Source organism: Dipodomys merriami, unplaced genomic scaffold, assembly GCF_024711535.1.
Source record: "Dipodomys merriami isolate MVZ:Mamm:240054 unplaced genomic scaffold, mDipMer1.0.p SCAF_20, whole genome shotgun sequence".
In the NCBI taxonomy this organism is placed as follows: domain Eukaryota; kingdom Metazoa; phylum Chordata; class Mammalia; order Rodentia; family Heteromyidae; genus Dipodomys; species Dipodomys merriami.
This window is the reverse complement of record NW_027203382.1, coordinates 13,192,297-13,210,533: the sequence shown is the minus strand read 5'-3', so window position 1 is coordinate 13,210,533 and position 18,237 is coordinate 13,192,297. Positions and strand designations below refer to the sequence as shown.

Genomic DNA, 18,237 nt, shown 5'->3' with positions numbered 1-18,237 from the left:
ATAAAAGTTGATCTTCCTCTTTTGCATTCAAGGCCTAAGTTGTTACCTGCATACCCCTACATTCCATGTTTTTTCAACCATTCCTAGATTCTTTCCTTTCCATAATTTGTCATAAGTGGGGGGTGAAATCATTCTGGCTCTACAGTACCCCAAAAGATCTTTTGTACTTGGCTGTAATTCAGAACTATTCACACTCATGGGAAGTATGATAAAGCCTTTCTAATCTATCGTTCGTTTTCTTCTTTCACTTTCTCTCAACATTTCATTTTCTTTCTTTACAAGAAATTCCTGAATTAGGAATTGGGAAACAGTTTATAGTTGCTGACTAACTGTTTTTATTTCTTCTCCCATTCCTCTTAGCCTCGGCACAGACATGCTTAGAGAGAAGAGGCAACAAATGTCCTCGTTTGCTGAAACAGAGTCCCTATTGACCCGTGTCCCTTCCTGAACTCAATTTGAATTGTATTTCTGTTTCTATGCCTTTTGTAATTGGAGGCATGTGAACCATCATTGAATGACCTTCAAAATGCATTGTCTGAATATAGTAGGCTGGAAAAAAATGTACTTAAACCTTGAAATATATCGAGTTCATATATTTGGTGATTCTTTAAATCAAATCTTGTGTAGCCTTGTGAAAATACCAAATACATGATAGTTCTATAGCCAAAGTAAAGATTAATATAAAATATTTTGGCCCAGAGTAGGTAATACAACTCTCCTTTAATATGCTCTCTTTAAAATGCATGGACTTGTTATGTTCGTGTGACCGATCCCATAGATCCATTGGAATCTTAATGATCCGTGAGATAAATTGTTCACATTTTTGGAGGTGCATCTACATATCAAAACAGCAGTGCTTTCAAGAGGCCACTGCAGTGTTGTGCTTTTGAAAGCATTTGAACCACACAGAACTGAACGTAGGAACAATATTGATGACTCATAGACACACATATTGTAGTAGGAAGAAAGCTGTAGGAGTTTGGAAAAGAAGAAAATACATGGTTGGCTGAATTTACTTGTTTCAAAGCAACATGGACATTTATAGAAATGGCATTAATATGCTAGCTAATAAAATGGAAGAAACTGACATCTTGAAAGCTGTCTCTTTTTTGAAGAAAAGATTAAACATCTGAAGACATATCTAAGAAAAATGTGGGCACTAGCTGTAAAATCAACCAACTCCTGAAAAGTTAGCTTTCACTGTTTTAGTTGAATATACTATTTCAATTTTATTGATGGAAAGCTGAACTTGCCATGTAAAACTCTCCATCCTCTATTGTTTATTGGGTTTTTCTCAGACTAAAATGTGTCAATAAATCTTCAATTACTTCAATAACATTTGCCTTACAGTTACTATCTTCGTATAGAAGCTGAAGATGAAAACTAGGTACAAACAGAGAAAGGAGAAACTGAAGAAGAGATTATGATACCAGAGAATGTTCTGTTATCACACATTGGAGTCAGATGGTTTTATGGTTGATGAATTTATATCTTAGTTGTGCACTGTTTTAACTCTCTACTCTATGTGCACAGTGTAGAGGAAAAAATATAATAAAAAGGCATTGGAAAGTTTTATGATTTTTTATTTTTGTTTTATCTTCTAGGCATGCCTTCTGCATCTTTATTAGTAAATCTTCTTTCTGCTTTCCTCATCCCTTTTGTACTTGGAGAAACAGAAATACGGTTTGCTGGACAAACAGAATTTGTTGTTAATGAAACAAGCACAACAGTCATTCGTCTTGTCATTGAAAGGGTAGGAAAGCCAGCTAATATCACTGCAATTGTATCGGTAAGAAATGCTTTAGGACTGTGCTTATGGAAATACGTGTTCGATTCTTTTAGTTCCAAAGGCAAGAACGTTTTCTGTTAAAAAAAAATAATTCCGAATCTAGTTTCAGTATGATTTGTTGATAACATTATTCTCCTCAAGCTAATAGCAAGAGTGTGGGTTCACAAAGTGCTCCAAAGAGGTCATATACTTTTGACAGTTCTGTTAGAAAGTTCTTTTTGTGGGAGTAATTGAGTATATTAACTGAATTAACAGTTAGCATTTGTTAAATTTTTGAACTACTCTACTCTTTAAATTTGATCAAATTTGATCTACTCTTCAGATCCTAACCAGAATTTGAACTCAGGGCATTGAGGGTGCTTGCTCTTCTTACTTATTCATAGTTAGTGCTCAACCATTTGAGCCATACCTCCAGTCTGGCTTTTTTTCTGTTGACTTGGAGATGGAGTCTCATAGACTATTTTCCCCCAGGTGATCTTCAAATCACTATCCTCTAGATCTCAGCTTCCTGAATAGCTAGGATTATAAGCAGTATTCACTGGTGCCTGGTGAAGTATTGCTGGGCTATATTTGAAGTTCAAAGTACTTGAAATTTTTGTTCTCGAGAATAATTTTTTAAGAAATAGATTAAATTGTCATGCTATGACATATGGTTAAAACTGATAAAGGAGAGCTGTGAGCTCATTCCAATGATGTAATTTTGTACATTAATTTTAGTTTTTATTTATGACACGTATGTTTGCTTTTTGTCTAGGTTTACATTATTTTTGATAATTTTCTAATGTAATTTTGCTTGTGTTGTTGCAATTTTTTTAGGTTGCTCTATTTCTTTTTCAGTTTCCTTGATAATGTTATCATTCTACCTTAATTGTTCTCTAACTCCTTTTCACTGAGGTTCCTTTTGGTGTTTGCTGTGCTGAATGTTATTTTGATGAATCTACTTATGTATGTGTCTGTGTTTATTTTACTCCATTTTGGATTAACTAATGATTTTGGTTTGTTGTAGTTTTCTTTTTGCCTCAGTGACTTTTTATAATGTTTTCTAATATAGAAATGCTGTCTTATATAAACCTTGTCTGTATTACAGTATATGTACAAGTTTTGTAACACCCTTGGCAATGTATTTTGATTTCTCAAGTATTTAGAAGCTAATTTGTATTCATAAACTAGAACTAGAACTTGACTAAAATTTCCCTACGAATGTCCTCCATTTTTATTTGTATAAAATTCATTTTTAGCTCTCTAGCAAAGTAAATCTCATTCAAATTTACACAATAAATTGCTCTCTCATAATTTTGTAGTTTTTAGTACCTGGATAATTTGCTATGTGGATATTTACAGACTAAGACCTTAAAATATAGTAAGCAATTGGTTTGAGATGCTAAAAGATTGTTTCTGTTTTTGGAGGTGCTGTGCTAAACTTTAGGTTGAAAGTTTTGGTGAGTAAATTTTTGGAAACCAGTTGGGGAAAAAATGATTTTCCTGGCAGTTTTTGGCAGGATAATTTTACATTTTTTCTTTTTCTTTTTTTGTGTGTGCATTTTAGTCCTCTTGTTGTTAGACATGTAGTAATCCACTCCTGATCAATTAAGAGCCAGAGGAAAAAATTCAAAGCACTTTTTCCCCTAATTATTAGCTTTCTATGTAATTTCATCTTCTTCCATAATATAAGGAAATTTTTTGTAGAGAATTATTTATTTCTATCAATTGTTTTCTGAGGAAATTTGTTGTTATGAGTTGTCATGCGTTTATGTTGCATGTCTTTGTATGCTGTCCAGTGTCAAAGTCAGTGCCATGCTCTTTTATCTGATTGCACCAATTAGCATCAGGATCTCTTCTTCTAGTTGAGTGCTAAGAATGACCTGTATCCTTTATTTGCTAGCTGCATGGAGAAGACACTAGAGACTTTTTTGACACATATGCTGCAGCTTTCATACCTGTGGGAGAAACAAATAGGACAGTGTACATCGCAGTATGTGATGATGACCTACCAGAACCCGATGAAACTTTCATCTTCCACTTGACATTACAAGTGAGTTTTTCTACCCTCCTTTACCTTAAGCTCATAAAAAATTCTTGCTAAAATTTTTAAAAATCTTCTTATTGAAAGAAGCCAATTCAGGTGGTGTAATGGGTTTTAACTAAACCAGAACTGAAAATGTCTTTGGTAATCTCACTGTCTGGTTATTCTCTCTATCAATTCTGCTGAGATCTACAGCTAGGATTCATTCACCTTAATTAGGAATTGTCAGGACAGATACTGCAGAAAACCTCGCCTTGTTTTGGCCTTTTTAAAAAAATTTTAGCTATTCTCTAACTACCAGATTCATAAAGAAAGACAATAACTTCCAAGTTCATACAAGGACACAAAAAGCAAGCATGAAAGTGGAAGGTCTTTGTGACTCAGAATAAATTCTGAGAACCCTGGGAAGTTGGGGGTGAGGTGGGGACTTGACTAGCCTAAGATCTAATTGAACTTATTTTATGGCTTGATTTATTAGGTTGAGTCAGTAACTTCTAGCACTGCTACATTTTATTTTCTATGGGACCTTGATAGTTTATTTTTTTCCAAAGTAGTTTTGTCAGTATGATTAAAATTTTGTGAAACTGCTGCTTGAAACATTTAGGCTTTGATGTTGTAATTTATGTTTTTAACATGCTCCTTCGTGTTACTCTGTATATCAGTAGACATGTAGAAAACTGCAGTTTTTAAAATAAAAATTTCTGTAATATTTTATCTCTGGGTACTGATTCATAGAATAACAAGATTAAGCATTTTCTACCATGTGAGAAACAGATCACATTTGAATAAAGTTTTGTACTGCATGTTTATTCTATTCTATTAGCAATGACCTCATACCAATCACAATGTAACTTATAATATAGTATGAGTAGCTAGTGATTACTTAAAATTATGTTATTAGATATCATGAATTGTGGTTAATGGGTTATAAACTGTTTAAAAAATTTTCATTTGGGACTTAATATGAATCCCTTTTCTTAATGTGTTAAAAGTATATTTGTATTATCATTCAGGCTCCATGTAATTACTTACATACATAGATAACTCTAGCAAAGTCATTCTTGCAATACTTTATCATTTTATTTTTTATTTTCATCTTAGAAACCTTCAGCTAACGTGAAGCTTGGCTGGCCAAGGACTGTTACTGTGACAGTATTATCAAATGACAATGCCTTTGGGATCATTTCATTTACTATGGTATGATCACGATGTGATAATTCTAGTAGCTGCCAGACAGTAGTTTGCTAATTATCAAAGTTATTTTTCCATGATGCTGCCATCCTGTTTTTGATATTTTAGCACAAATTGCATCAACTGTAGCTGCAGCACGTTTAGTTTCCACTTGTTCTACTTGAGGGGTTTTGCAATTGAAGATGCTTCTGAGGGTCCAGTCATCCTTCTCATAGTCTTCATGGATAAAGTTTATAATGTCCCATTTGGGCTGGGAAGGTGGCTCAGTGGTAGAGCGCTTGCCTTGCATGCATGAGACTCTGGGTTTGATTCCTCAGCACCACATAAGCAAAAAGAAAAAAGCCTGAAGTGGCGCTGTGGCTCAAGTGGTAGAGCGCTAGCCTTGAGCTGAAGAGCTGAGGGACAGCACCCAGGCCCAGAGTTCAGGCCCCATGACCGGACCCCAAATAAATAAATAAATAAAATAAATAAAAAATATAGTGTCCTATTTGACAAAAGGAAATTAAAGAGCAGCTTTTATAGAAAATGGTGGAATTTGTACACAGTGGGTTTTACTCAGCCATTAAGAAAAATGAAATTCTGTCATTTGCTGAAAAAAGGATGGGGCTGGAGACCATCCTGTTAAGTGAAATAAGCCAGTTCCTCAGAAACACTATTACGTGATTTTTCTCCTTTATGGATGGTAAAGAGAATGAAATAAAACAAACCAAATATCTAAAGTCATGAGAGTAAAAAGGAGACTACTAGAAAGATGTCATGTCCTGACAATTATTTTTCAGTGATAAACTGTTTGATGACAAAGGAACAGTTTTTGGGAGCAAGATGGTCCCACTGGAGGCTTAACTCAGTTCTGTGAACTGACAGGTTCTGTGAGCATTTTAATAACTTTAGTAACTTTCAAGGTAATAGTAGCAGATAGGAGTGGTAGACAGAACAACATCTTTTACCTGGCCAATTTTTTATTTCCTGTACACTATTACTTTTAAAACTTCACAACTTTTATCAGTTACAGTTAGCTGATAGCACTTTTTTGATTTATTTGTAGTTTCAGGTTGGTGTTGAAATCACTGTGTAGCTCAGGTGGACTTCTTTAACTTCCTATCCTCCTGACTCTGTGTCTTGAATGCTGGGATTACAGGCAGGTGTGTGCCATGACTTCTGACAGAAATGCCATTTATTTTATACTGTAGTATGAGCTGGTTTGCCTGCAGAAATTCAACATTTCTTAGGTAAGAGCTTTTACGACCTACATCTGATTGATCAGTGCCTCTGCTCTTCCCAACAGTCTTCGCCAGTCACAGTGAGTGAGCCCAGGGGCAGAAATGAGTCTGTGCCTCTTATTCTCATCAGGGAAAAGGGAACCTATGGAATGGTCACTGTGACTTTTGAGGTAAGTTTACCAGGAAATTATTTTAGATGATAACACGTTAGAGTCCATACCAGATGGCGGCAATTTTGTAAATCAAAGCCCTTTATACTATCAACACAATATTCAATGAAAATAAAAAAGAAATACCTTTGCTATCTGGTAGATTTCACAGCAGAAAAATATTTTTCTTGCTGCTTCTGTGTGTGAAATTTATATGACACTAAATTATTTTAGACATGATGAAATAATAAATCTCAACAGAGAATGATAATGTTAATTCTATAACATTTATAGAATCATTATGATAAATATTTTCAAGGGTATATATAAAATATCCATGGATTTTTTTTTAGGTTTGTAAAACAGTATTTATTTTTTTTGTCGGTCGTGGGGCTTGAACTCTGGGCCTGGGCGCTGTCCTTCAGCTCTTCAGCTCAAGGCGAGCGCTCTACCACTTGAGCTACAGCGCCACTTCCTGTAAAACAGTATTTAACATATGGTCAGTTCTCTATTTTTTTTGGACTGGAATGATGATATAAATAGGAATTATCTCCACTGTAGGGCTCCATGGGTATTATAGTGTTTATAAAAATGTGACAGTTTTTCAGATGATAGGTAAAACAAATCATTTTACTGCCTATTGATTGATCCCTGTATCACCAAACTGATGTTCTGTAGATTCACATTTAAAGGTTTAATTAATCAGTTGAACCTTTATCAGTTCAACCTTATCAGTTTGACAATATGATCAAATGTGCTATTTTCAACTTACAATAAACACTCAAAAGTTCTGGTGCCAGCTTCTACAACTGTACAGTTCTATAGCTGTACAACTCCTTTGTACAGCTGCTTAGATAAAAAGAAAAAGAAGAAAAAATATGTACTTAGATAATAAAGTTTTAAAGATACTTTTTTTGGGGGGCAGTCATGGGGCTTGAACTCTGGGCCTGGGCGATATCCCTCAGCTCTTCAGCTCAAGACTAGCACTCTACCACTTGAGCCACAGCACCACTTCTCACTGTTTCTGCTTATGTGGTGCTGAGAAATCGAACCCAGGGTCTCATGCATGCAAGGCAATCCCTCTACCACTGAGCTACCTTCCCAGCCCTGAAGATATGGGAAAGATAGAAAATATGTAGAAAGAATAAGCTTTGCAAGTTATAGTATCTTCAGTTTATCTAAGATAAGTTATTTTATTGAGTCCACATCATGTTATTTTGTTTAAATAATTACAGATAGCGTTTTGGGAACTCTTTGTATTGCCATACATGTGACATATGTACTTTACACTGGTTATTTCTGCATACAGAAACATCCTTCACAAAATTCAGTGTCCTGTGTTTTTGTTCCCATCAGATTTGTTATCCTGTGATATGCACACATCATTCATCATTTGTTTCCATCCAGTTACTATAGGTCCATGTGGCTGGAGTGTGCTTTTTCTATTATTATGTGCTTAGAACCCAAAAGAGATCAGGAATAGACTACAGTAAATACTTTATTAAATGAGTGATGCAGTCCTCCTTCAGTCTGTGAAATTAAAATGCTTATGTTCACTTTACAGATGAGGACAACTTGGTATAACATTGTTTAATAACATTGAAGTACTGGAATGGGTATTTAGGTTCATTTCTGAAGGGATTTTACTAGTCTTAAATATTCTTCTTATAAAAAAGTACTTCTAAAGCTCCCTGAGGTTGAATAGAATGACTGAGGAAAACACAGAAATCTTACAAGAAGCATAGTTTAAGGCAAAGATAGTTAAGATATATAGTGACATTATAGCCCCTGTTAATTGGAAGAATAGATTTGCAATAGATGCAAAACATTTTTCTATAAACTTCAGAGGTTTGTGAGTTGGCATCTCACTCTTTTGAAATAATTTGTGATTGATTTTGCTGTATATTTCTTTGCAGATAGAGGATGGCCCAAATGCCCCTGATGAAGACTTAAGCCCAGTTAGAGGAAATATCACTTTTCCCCCTGGCAAAGCAACAGTCATTTATAACTTGACAGTTCTTGATGATGAGGTGGGACAATGTTAAACATACTTGGGGGACAAGGACTGTCTCCAAGTTTTAGGGGATGTCATGTCAAATATTAAGTTAAATGTACTTATATTTTGTAAAGTACACCTGTTATACTTCAGTTATGAGCATGTTAATACTATTTGGAGACATAGCTGGTTAATACATAACTTCTTATGATAGATATAATAACTGGAAGTCTTGATAACCAAGTTCATCTTATCCTGGAGGGAAACAAATACTCTTTTTGAGATCTGAAAGGTTATCATTTGGGAGGAATGATTAATGATACATTTTATTTGTAAAATTAAAAGACCTCAATTAAATCACCTTTTTCATTTGTTGAGACAAATAGGCTTACTTTGTAATATTGCTACAGATGGAGAAAATAATGTTACTTTTTAAACTTTCATTTTTTAAATAGAATTTGTGGCTTTTAAGAAAAGTTTGAGGGCTGGGAAGATGGCTCAATGGTAGAGCGCTTGCCTTGCATGCATGAGGCCCTGGGTTCAATTCCTCAGCACCACATAAGCAAAAAGCCCAAGTGGCGCTGTGGCTCAAGTGGTAGAGCGCTTGCCTTGAGCTGAAGAGCTGAGGGACAGCGCCCAGGCCCAGAGTTCAGGTCCCACGACCAGACCCAAAAAAAAAAAAAAAAAAAAAAAGAAAAGAAAAGTTTGAGGGGCTGGGAAGGTGGCTCAGTGGTAGAGCGCTTGCTTTGCATGCATGAGGCCCTGGGTTCGATTCCTCAGCACCACATAAGCAAAAAGAAAAAAGCCAGAAGTGGCTCTGTGGCTCAAGTGGTAGAGTGCTAGCCTTGCGCTGAAGAGCTGAGGGACAGCGCCCAGGCCCAGAGTTCAGGCCCCATGACTGGACCCCCCCCAAAAAAAACAAAACAAAAAACAAAAAACAAGAGAAAAGTTTGAGTAGCACAGTGGAGAGGTACCCAGGATATATGTAGTATTTTGATAGCCGCTCTCCAAAGGGGCACGTGTATATTTTGGAAAACATGTTTCATATCATATATATATATATATATATATATATATATATATATATATATATATAGTTGTTGTTGTTGTTGTTGTCACTCCTGGGGCCTTAACTCTGGGCCTGGATGCTGTCCCTCAGCTCTTCAGCTCAAAGCTAGCGCTCTACCACTTGAGCCACAGTGCCACTTCCAGCTTTTTCTGCTTATGTGGTGCTGAGGCATCGAACCCAGGGCCTCATGCATGCAAGGCAAGCGCTCTACCACTGAGCCACCTTCCCAGATTCATTGTATCATATTTTTTTGATATCTGAGTTAGAAAATGTTTAGGGAGAAGAAAACAATTAATGTTGAAAGTGAACAATTATGTGATGTTCACTATATTGTTTCAGATTCTTAGATTAGACTTGTTCCAATACTAGGAACTAAACTCAGGGCTCTGTGCTCTCATTCAGCTTTCTTGGTCACAGCTGATACTTCATCACTTGAACCATGCCTCTAGTCCAATATTTTGTAGATTAATTGGAGAGGGAGTCTCACAGGTTTTTCTGTGAGAAAAACCACCAACCAAATTAAAAAAATGTTGAAATGAGGACACATTGTAACAATGAGATGTACAAGACACTATCTTAAAAATGCACTTTACAACTTGGTGGGGCAGGGGTGGGGAGGGGGTGAGGGAAGAGATGGTAGGAGAAAAACAAAGGAGGGGGTAACAATGTTCCATAAGAAATGTACTCATTACCTTATTCATGTAACTGTAACCCCTCTGTACAGTATCTTTACAATAAAAATAAAAGCTGACAGCTTTTAACCTTATTATTAGACTTTGGACACCATGTCTGACCTATCAACTTAATAACAATTATTAGAATTTATGTCCATTTCTGTTATTTAATCTTTATAGTTACCTAAATTCTCATGAAGATTGAAAGATATACTGTATTTCATTAATTCCTCATGCCATTGCTTTATGAAGATTTTGGTAAATGGAGACTAAAAGAGCTTCTCTCTACTTTTTCCCTTAACTTATTTGATATATCTGTGTAATGGCATTGAAACATAGTTACTTCTTGTACTTTGCATTTTATAATTTGGCTATAGATGTTTTACTATGGTTTCTGTTTGTTTGATAGGTGCCAGAAAATGATGAGATATTTTTGATTCACCTGAAAAAGGTAGAAGGAGGAGCGGAGATTAATATCACTAGGAATTCAGTTGAGATCCTCATCAAGAAAAATGATGGCCCTGTGAGGTTCATTCAGAGTGTCTATTTGGTACCTGAGGAAAACCATATACTTTCTATTCCAGTGGTTCGTGGGAAGGATAGCAATGGAAATCTGATTGGATCTGATGAATATGAAGTTTCAATGCAATACACAGTTCTAACTGGGAATTCAACAGTACATGCTCAGCAAAATTTGGACTTCATTGATCTTCAGCCAAACACAACCGTTGTTTTCCCACCTTTTATTTATGAAGTGCATCTGCAATTTCAAATAATTGACGACACTATACCAGAGATTGCTGAGTCATTTCACATTATGTTACTAAAGAATACCTTGCAGGGGGATGCTGTGCTGACAGGCCCTCAGAGTATACAAGTCACCATCAAGCCAAATGACAAACCTTATGGAGTCCTCTCATTCAATAGTATTTTGTTTGAGAAGGCAATTGTAATTAATGAAGACACAACATCAAGGTATGATTTATTTTCAATCTGTTGCTACAACTGTTTTAATATGCATTTATATAGGTATGTATTTATGCATGTATGTATATTGCCATACTAAGGTTTGAAATCAGGCCTCTGTGCTTGCTAGGTAGGCAGTATACCACTAATGCAACACCCCCAGCCATTACTTATTTTTTTCTTTAATAAGACTTTCTACTTACTCTCACTCAAGCATGCCTCTTACCCCTTGTAGCTGGGAAAGAGGCATGCACCACCATGCTAAGATTTTGTTGGTTCAGAAGTGGATCTTGCTTGTGTTTTGCCTAAGCTAGCCTTGAGTCATAAACTTCTCAATCTCTATCTCCTATATTGTTAGGATGACAGGTGTGAGCCATCATGCTAGCCATTTGACTTAATTTTGGTGATGTTGGACACACTATATGTGTCGTTTTCTTTACAATTGCTTCACTGCTTTCTTTTTATTTTAAATTTGATATAAGTATGCAGATGAATTCTCATGGTAATGGTTTCCTAGGACACTATCACTTTTCTATTCTTTAAAATTTAAAAATAACATTTTTTTTTTGCGTGTGCTAGATTTTTATTTCACTAACTCGATACTGGGGAAGCCACTCTAAGGGAGTGTGATGTGACAGTGTACATTCTGTTAAACAATTTTAGATTTGAAGAGATCACAGTGGTTAGAAATGGCGGCACCCATGGCAATGTGTCTGTGAACTGGGTGCTGACACGGAACAGCAGTGATCCCTCACCGGTGACAGCAGATATCAGACCTAGCTCCGGCCTTCTCCATTTTGCACAAGGGCAGATGTTGGCATCAATTCCTCTTGCCGTTGTTCATGATGAGTTCGCAGAGGAGGCTGAAGCTTTTCTGCTTAAAATTCTGCCTCATACGATACAAGGAGGTGCGGAAGTGAGCGAGCCAGCAGAGGTAGAGTTCTTGTTCTGCAATACTTTGCTGTGTTTCTGTTCTATGGAAAGCCAAAGCATGTTATCACAAGAAGCTTAAGTTTTGTTTAGTCCAAGAGGACACAACACTGTTTCTTCTGCAATTAATTCTTCTCCCCCATTTTTTTTGCTCTTCTTTTTTCTCTAGTAGTAGATATGAAATTGGGTGTGTCATGCACATGCTTCTAACACTGAGCTATAACTCCAGTTCTAATATTTTACTCTTTAAAAATGTTCAAAACTTTGTAACTTGGGAAAGTTTTATCTTTTACCCTGGGTTCGATTCCTCAGCATCACATAAGCAAAAAGAAAAAAGCTGGAAGTGATGCTGTGGCTCAAGTGGTAGAGTGCTAGCCTTGAGCTGAAGAGCTGAGGGACAGTGCCCAGGCCAGAGTTCAGGCTCACGACCAGACCCCCCCTACCCCCCGCAAAAAAAAAAGAGGAACCAAAAAAATCACATAGTACATTATAAGTACAGTTAAAACAACAGCAGCAAAGATAAAATCTCTTGTGTCCCTAACTTGGGTTCATTTCACTTAGCATCATCTTATATAGTCATATGTTCATAGCTTTTGACCTTTTCTGCTTGTCCTAGACATATACTAGTTATTACAGATAAGAGAAATCATGGGACCTATGTTTCTTTGGGCCTGGCTTACTTCACTTAATATATTTTTTCCAAGTCTTTCCATTTCCTAACAAATGGAGTGGTGTCATTCTTTCTGATGGAGGCATAGAATTCCATTGTATACATATACCACATCTGAGGGGGCATCTGGGTTGGTTTCATATCTTAGCTATGGTGAATAAATATAGTTGTGCTGGTGGCTTTAGTATGGCCCTGCATCTTGTATATACATTTTTCTAATTTGGGGAAGGGAAGGTAAATAACAAAAAGCTGAAATAAGGATACAAGTTGACCCATTGTAACAATGCGATGTATAAGGCACTATGTTGAAAACAAACTTTACAACCTTGGGTGGGGAGGGAGGAATTGGGAAGGTGGGGAGGGAAGGGATGATTGGGGAAAAACAAAGGAGGGGATAAAAATGCTCAATAGGAAATGTACTCATTACTTTACTCATGTAACTGTAACCCCTCTGTACAGTATCTTTACAATAAAAATATATATTAAAAAAAACAAAGGAGCTATCATTTAGACATGCTATATAAATAAATATTAAACATCAAATTAACTTAGAAAGCAGATAACCTTAGATGGAAGAATTCTGTGCTCTAATATTTTACCTCTCTATTTACAGCTTTTATTCTACCTTCAGGATAGTGATGATGTTTATGGCCTCATAACATTTTTTCCTATGGAAAACCAGAAGATTGAAAGCAGTCCAGAGGAACGCTATTTGTCTTTGAGTTTTACGAGACTAGGAGGAACCAAAGGAGATGTGAGGATGCTTTATTCTGCACTGTACATTCCCACAGGAGCTGTGGACCCCTTGAGAGGGAAAGATGGCATCTTAAATACTTCTAGGAGAAACTACCTCATTTTTCCAGAACATAAAACTCAAATTGCTACAAAATTACCAATAAGAAATGATGCATTCCTTCAAAATGGGGCCCACTTCCTAGTACAGGTACTTTAATGATTAAAATAATCTCAGTTTTAGTTAAACTGCAAGTATACTTACTTCTATGAAAGTTAGTTAACCATTATTGTGCTCTCTTTATATTTCAGATTCTGTTTGTTACTTAAAGTTGTTTAGGGAATTCAAAGACAATGTTTGCTTCTAAGATGTTCAATAGTAGGATGAGGTTATATTAAAATTAGCAATCAAATCAGGTGATATTGAAAGTACACAAGACATGAAATGCAAAATAGACTAGTGAATGACAAAATGGGGTAATTTAACAACCTGTTAGATGAGAGAGCTTGAATTGCTTTGAATTGATTTGAGAAAATGTAAGAATGAGATATTTCAGAAATAAAAAATACAATATGAAACCCTTTTCTCTTTTAAATAGTTTAAAAAATCTTCTATTTTTATTTTGCTCTCTGGTATTGGGGATGAACTCAGGGGCTCATACTTACTAGGCAAATACTGTATGTACAACTTAACTCTCATCTCCTGCCCCTCTTTTAGTTTATCAGACAAGTTCTCCTGGTAACTCTGACCAAGCTTGATTGTCTTACCTCTATTCTGAGTAGATAGGATTATTTTTGGGTTAAAAATCTGTTTATTTGCCTATTAAATGTAGACAGAATACCTGGACTTTTTTTTTAACTATTTAATAAGAAAAACTAAGTGCCCTGTATCTTGTCATGCTCATTTCTCAACTCCTGCTTACAGAAGTATTATTTTTATGGTAAACGTTTAAAATATCTGATAGTTCTCTCAAAGTAGCTGAAGAGAATTTTCACATAAACAAATCCTCCTTAAGAACTTTCTGAAGATCAATATTATCCTAGCTATTTCAAGTCATCATTCAATATAAACACCACAGAATTTGACAACTTTTGAAAGCTAAGAAAACACTTGAAAAATGTAGTATCTGATTTTTTAAAAAAATTTATATATATATTTTATTGTAAAGATGCTGTATAGAGGGGTTACAGTTACATGAGTAAGGTAATGAGTACATTTCCTATGGAGCATTATTATCCCCTCTTTTGTTTTTCCTCCTCACCTCTCCAACTCCTCCCTCCCCACCAAAGTTGTAAAGTTCGTTTTCTTCCTTCCTTCCTTCCTTCCTTCCTTCCTTCCTTCCTTCCTTCCTTCCTTCCTTCCTTCCTTCCTTCCTTCCTTCCCTCCCTCTCTCCTTACCTCCCTCCCTTCCTCTCTCTCTCTCTCTCTCTCTCTCTCTCTCTCTCTCTCTCTCTCTCTCTCTCTCTTTTAATTATAAAGCTACTGTACAGTTAGGCACTGGTGGCTCACACCGTAATCCTAGCTACTCAGGAGGCTGAAATCTGAGGATCACGGTTCAAAGCCAGCCAGGGCAGGAAAGTCCATGAGACTCTTATCTCCAATAAAAACCCCTAGAAAACTGGAAGTAGCATTGTGGCTCAAGCGGTAGAGCACTGGCCTTGAACTGAATAGCTGAGGGATAGCAAAAAAAAAAAAAAATACTGTACAAAGGGATACAATGATATGAGTAAGGTAATGAGTACACTTCCTATGGAGCATTGTTATCCCCTCCTCTTTTTTTTCTCCTATCATCCCTTCCTTTCCCACCTCTCCAATGGCTCCCTCCTTCCCCCCCTTCCCTAAGCTGTAAAGTTTGTTTTCAACATAGTGAAACATTGTTATGATGGGTCAACCTGCAGCTTTGTTTCAGCATTTTGTTATTTCCCTTCCCCTCCCCAAATTAGAAAAATGTATATACTAATATCTGATTTTTTTTGTTGATCTTGACTATAAAGTTGTTTGCTCTACTAACGACTCAGTTCTTCATGTGTCTTCCTGTTCAGTGGGAAAACAAAAGCTCTACTATGCAGATAGCTAATATATCACTTGTTTATCCCTGACACAATTCCTTGAGGTTAAAACAGCTATAAAGTGGAAGGCAGGTTGAATGAGAAGATTACATAGCTTGTCTAATCCACAATGAATAAGCAACTGAAGAATAAGAAGCACTAGACTGGCTGGGAATCCGATTGAAACTGAAGAACCGAAAGATAGGATCCTCATTCTTTAGTAACTCTAACTCAGTTAAATAAATATTAATGTTTCAGATACACCGTTGTTAGATATGGGCTACTAATGTGCTGTCCTGGTTCAGACTGTGTGAAAGCAAAGTCTGTTTTTTTTTTTTTTTTGGCGGGGATGGGGGGTGAGGGGGTGGGGGTGGGGTGTCCGGTCGTGGGGCCTGAACTCTGGGCCTGGGCTCTGTCCCTCAGCATTTCAGCTCAAGGCTAGCGCTCTACCACTTGAGCCACAGCGCCACTTCCGGCTTTTTTTTTCTTCTGCTTATGTGGTGCTGAGGAATCGAACCCAGGGCCTCATGCACGCAAGGCAAGCACTCTGCCACTGAGCCACCTTCTCAGCCCCCAAAGTCTGGTTCTTTATGAATGAATAGGACAGCCTGATTGATCAGTGTCTCAGACCCAAAGGATTATGGACTAGGAAATGGGCCAGACTGGTGTAAAATTGCCATTTCCTGTTAGATCATATCATAATCTTCAATATCATCTCCTAAGATTTCTCTAAAATATTACTTTTTGGAATTACTTCTGTAAGTTTTTTTTTTTGATAAAATATCTAAAATTATTTTCTTTTGTCTTGGAACATTTTGAGTAAAAATAAAATCTAGTGAGCTCTGGTTCCTTGATGTTTGAGATAGCATTAACAGTTTAGTGGCTCTGAATAGAATGAGTTCATCCACAGATATTTACATATATGACCAATATGTTTTAGAAGCATCTTTACCTTCAAGCATACTCTAGATTCTAGATTTTAGGTCCAATTCAAATCTATTTTTCCTTGTACTATTTTGTAAGATGAATGTATGGATATATGAACATATGGATATATGGAATATATGAATATATATGGATGTATGCATTCCTTTCTCTAGAAAAAAGAAAAGGTGGTTTTTGACTATATGTTTACATTTTGTATTTTATATTTACTTTGTAAAGTAAATGAATTATACCAAGGAATTATATGTTTTAGTTTACTTGGTTTGGTGTACACATCCATTCTGTTTTTTATATTCATGTCTGTTTTTCACAATCCTGAAATGCTTCTTAGTTCCTTCAAATCTCAAACAAACACCGTGGATTTATAAATTGAGTTTAGTAATATGTTAAATGTTGAAAGTCTGGGAGCATGTGAAGTTTGTAATGAAGTTCTAAGCTTAATGAGAGTAGCAGTAGAACTTCAGAAAAAAGCAGAATGAAGAAGATTGGACAATTCAAGAAAAGTTTCATGAAAGAGGAAGGAAATTTAGCTGGTTTAAAGAATGGGTGCCTTTTGTATTTGTGAGGTGGCGAACAATCTAAGTGCAATCACCCTAGAGTGAGCATTTCAGTGCCACCTTGATTATAAGGATTTGGTGTTTATACTTGCATTGAGTTTCTGTTTTTAATATAATTAAATTAGTTAAATAGTTAAATTAGAATGGAAGTTGTGAATGGTCTTCTGATACTAGATAAAGTCGGGCAAAGGAGAGGAATAAATGAGCAGTTGAAAGTATTCGTCAGTGGATGAGAGATAAAAGGTGTGAGCCATTCTCTGGGTTTGGCTTTAAAAAGATTAAGACATAGATGGGATTTATGTGATCATAGAAAAACTGGGTGTAGTATTGGGTGATGGGCGTGGTGAGGTGACATGGAGTAGATATGATTTCTGTCTGGATAGTCTCTACCTGTAAGTATCTCTGTGGCATTTATGTGATAGAGAGTGTATTTATTATTATAAACAATAGGGAGGCCCAGATAATATCTCCCCTACCTTCTCATCCCTCCCCACCCCACCATACCCTGGTCTTTTCTCCTTCCTCTCCCTTCCCTTTCCTTCCTTTCTCAGTGAAGATGATTGAACCCAGTCCTCACCCTTTTAGGAAAGTGTTCTACCTACCATTTGTGCTATGCTCCCAGTGCAGGGGTTTTTGTTTTTGAATTTTAAGCTTTCTCCCCTGTCTTTGTTTATTATAGTTGGAAACTGCAGTGTTGGTGAACATATTTCCCCCAATCCCACCTATAAGTCCCAGATTTGGACAAATTCGAAATATTACATTACTAGTTACTCCAGCCATTGCAAATGGAGAAATTGGCTTTATTAGCAACCTTCCAATCATTTTACATGAACCAGAAGAGTCTACTGCTGAAATGGTAAGAAAGTTCTTATTGACATGGCTTCATGAGTTTGAAGTAATGTCTAGATTCTGTCTGTCTGTCATCTATCTATCTATAGAGAGTGAGTGAAAGAGAGAGAAGGAGGGGAGAGGGTGGGAGGGAGAGTAAGAGCACTAGCCAGCCTAGTTAAAAGAGCTTGAAATCTTTAATATCTCAATTTCAACTTTATCCTTCAGAGGTTAATGTTTGTGCTTGAATTGCTCTCTTTGAGAACAGTAAAAGTAGGAGTGTCTAGCTTTTCTAATAACTCAAGTATGACATAATGATCCAAATACGCCCTATCCCTCAGGTGACAAAGAGGCCAGCCTCTGTTAGTTTTTTGTTTGCTAGTTTTTCTTCTCTAAGAATCTTACTTTGTGGTGTGAAGTTCTGACCATTGCTAGCCACAGTAGCAGTG

At 36.4% G+C, this 18,237-nt stretch overlaps 1 protein-coding gene across 1 annotated transcript in view; it reads left to right on the top strand.

The window, feature by feature from the left end:
- The first annotated feature begins 1,606 nt into the window (after positions 1-1,606).
- The window catches only part of Adgrv1 (adhesion G protein-coupled receptor V1), a 469,087-nt gene continuing 452,456 nt past the window's right edge, over positions 1,607-18,237 (top strand). The window contains exons 1-9 of the mRNA XM_070031103.1: positions 1,607-1,789; positions 3,672-3,821; positions 4,914-5,009; positions 6,289-6,393; positions 8,289-8,402; positions 10,521-11,086; positions 11,741-12,011; positions 13,291-13,620; positions 17,640-17,816. Coding sequence (XP_069887204.1) covers positions 1,607-1,789; positions 3,672-3,821; positions 4,914-5,009; positions 6,289-6,393; positions 8,289-8,402; positions 10,521-11,086; positions 11,741-12,011; positions 13,291-13,620; positions 17,640-17,816 — 1,992 coding nt within the window. The remainder of the gene's footprint in view (positions 1,790-3,671; positions 3,822-4,913; positions 5,010-6,288; positions 6,394-8,288; positions 8,403-10,520; positions 11,087-11,740; positions 12,012-13,290; positions 13,621-17,639; positions 17,817-18,237) is intronic.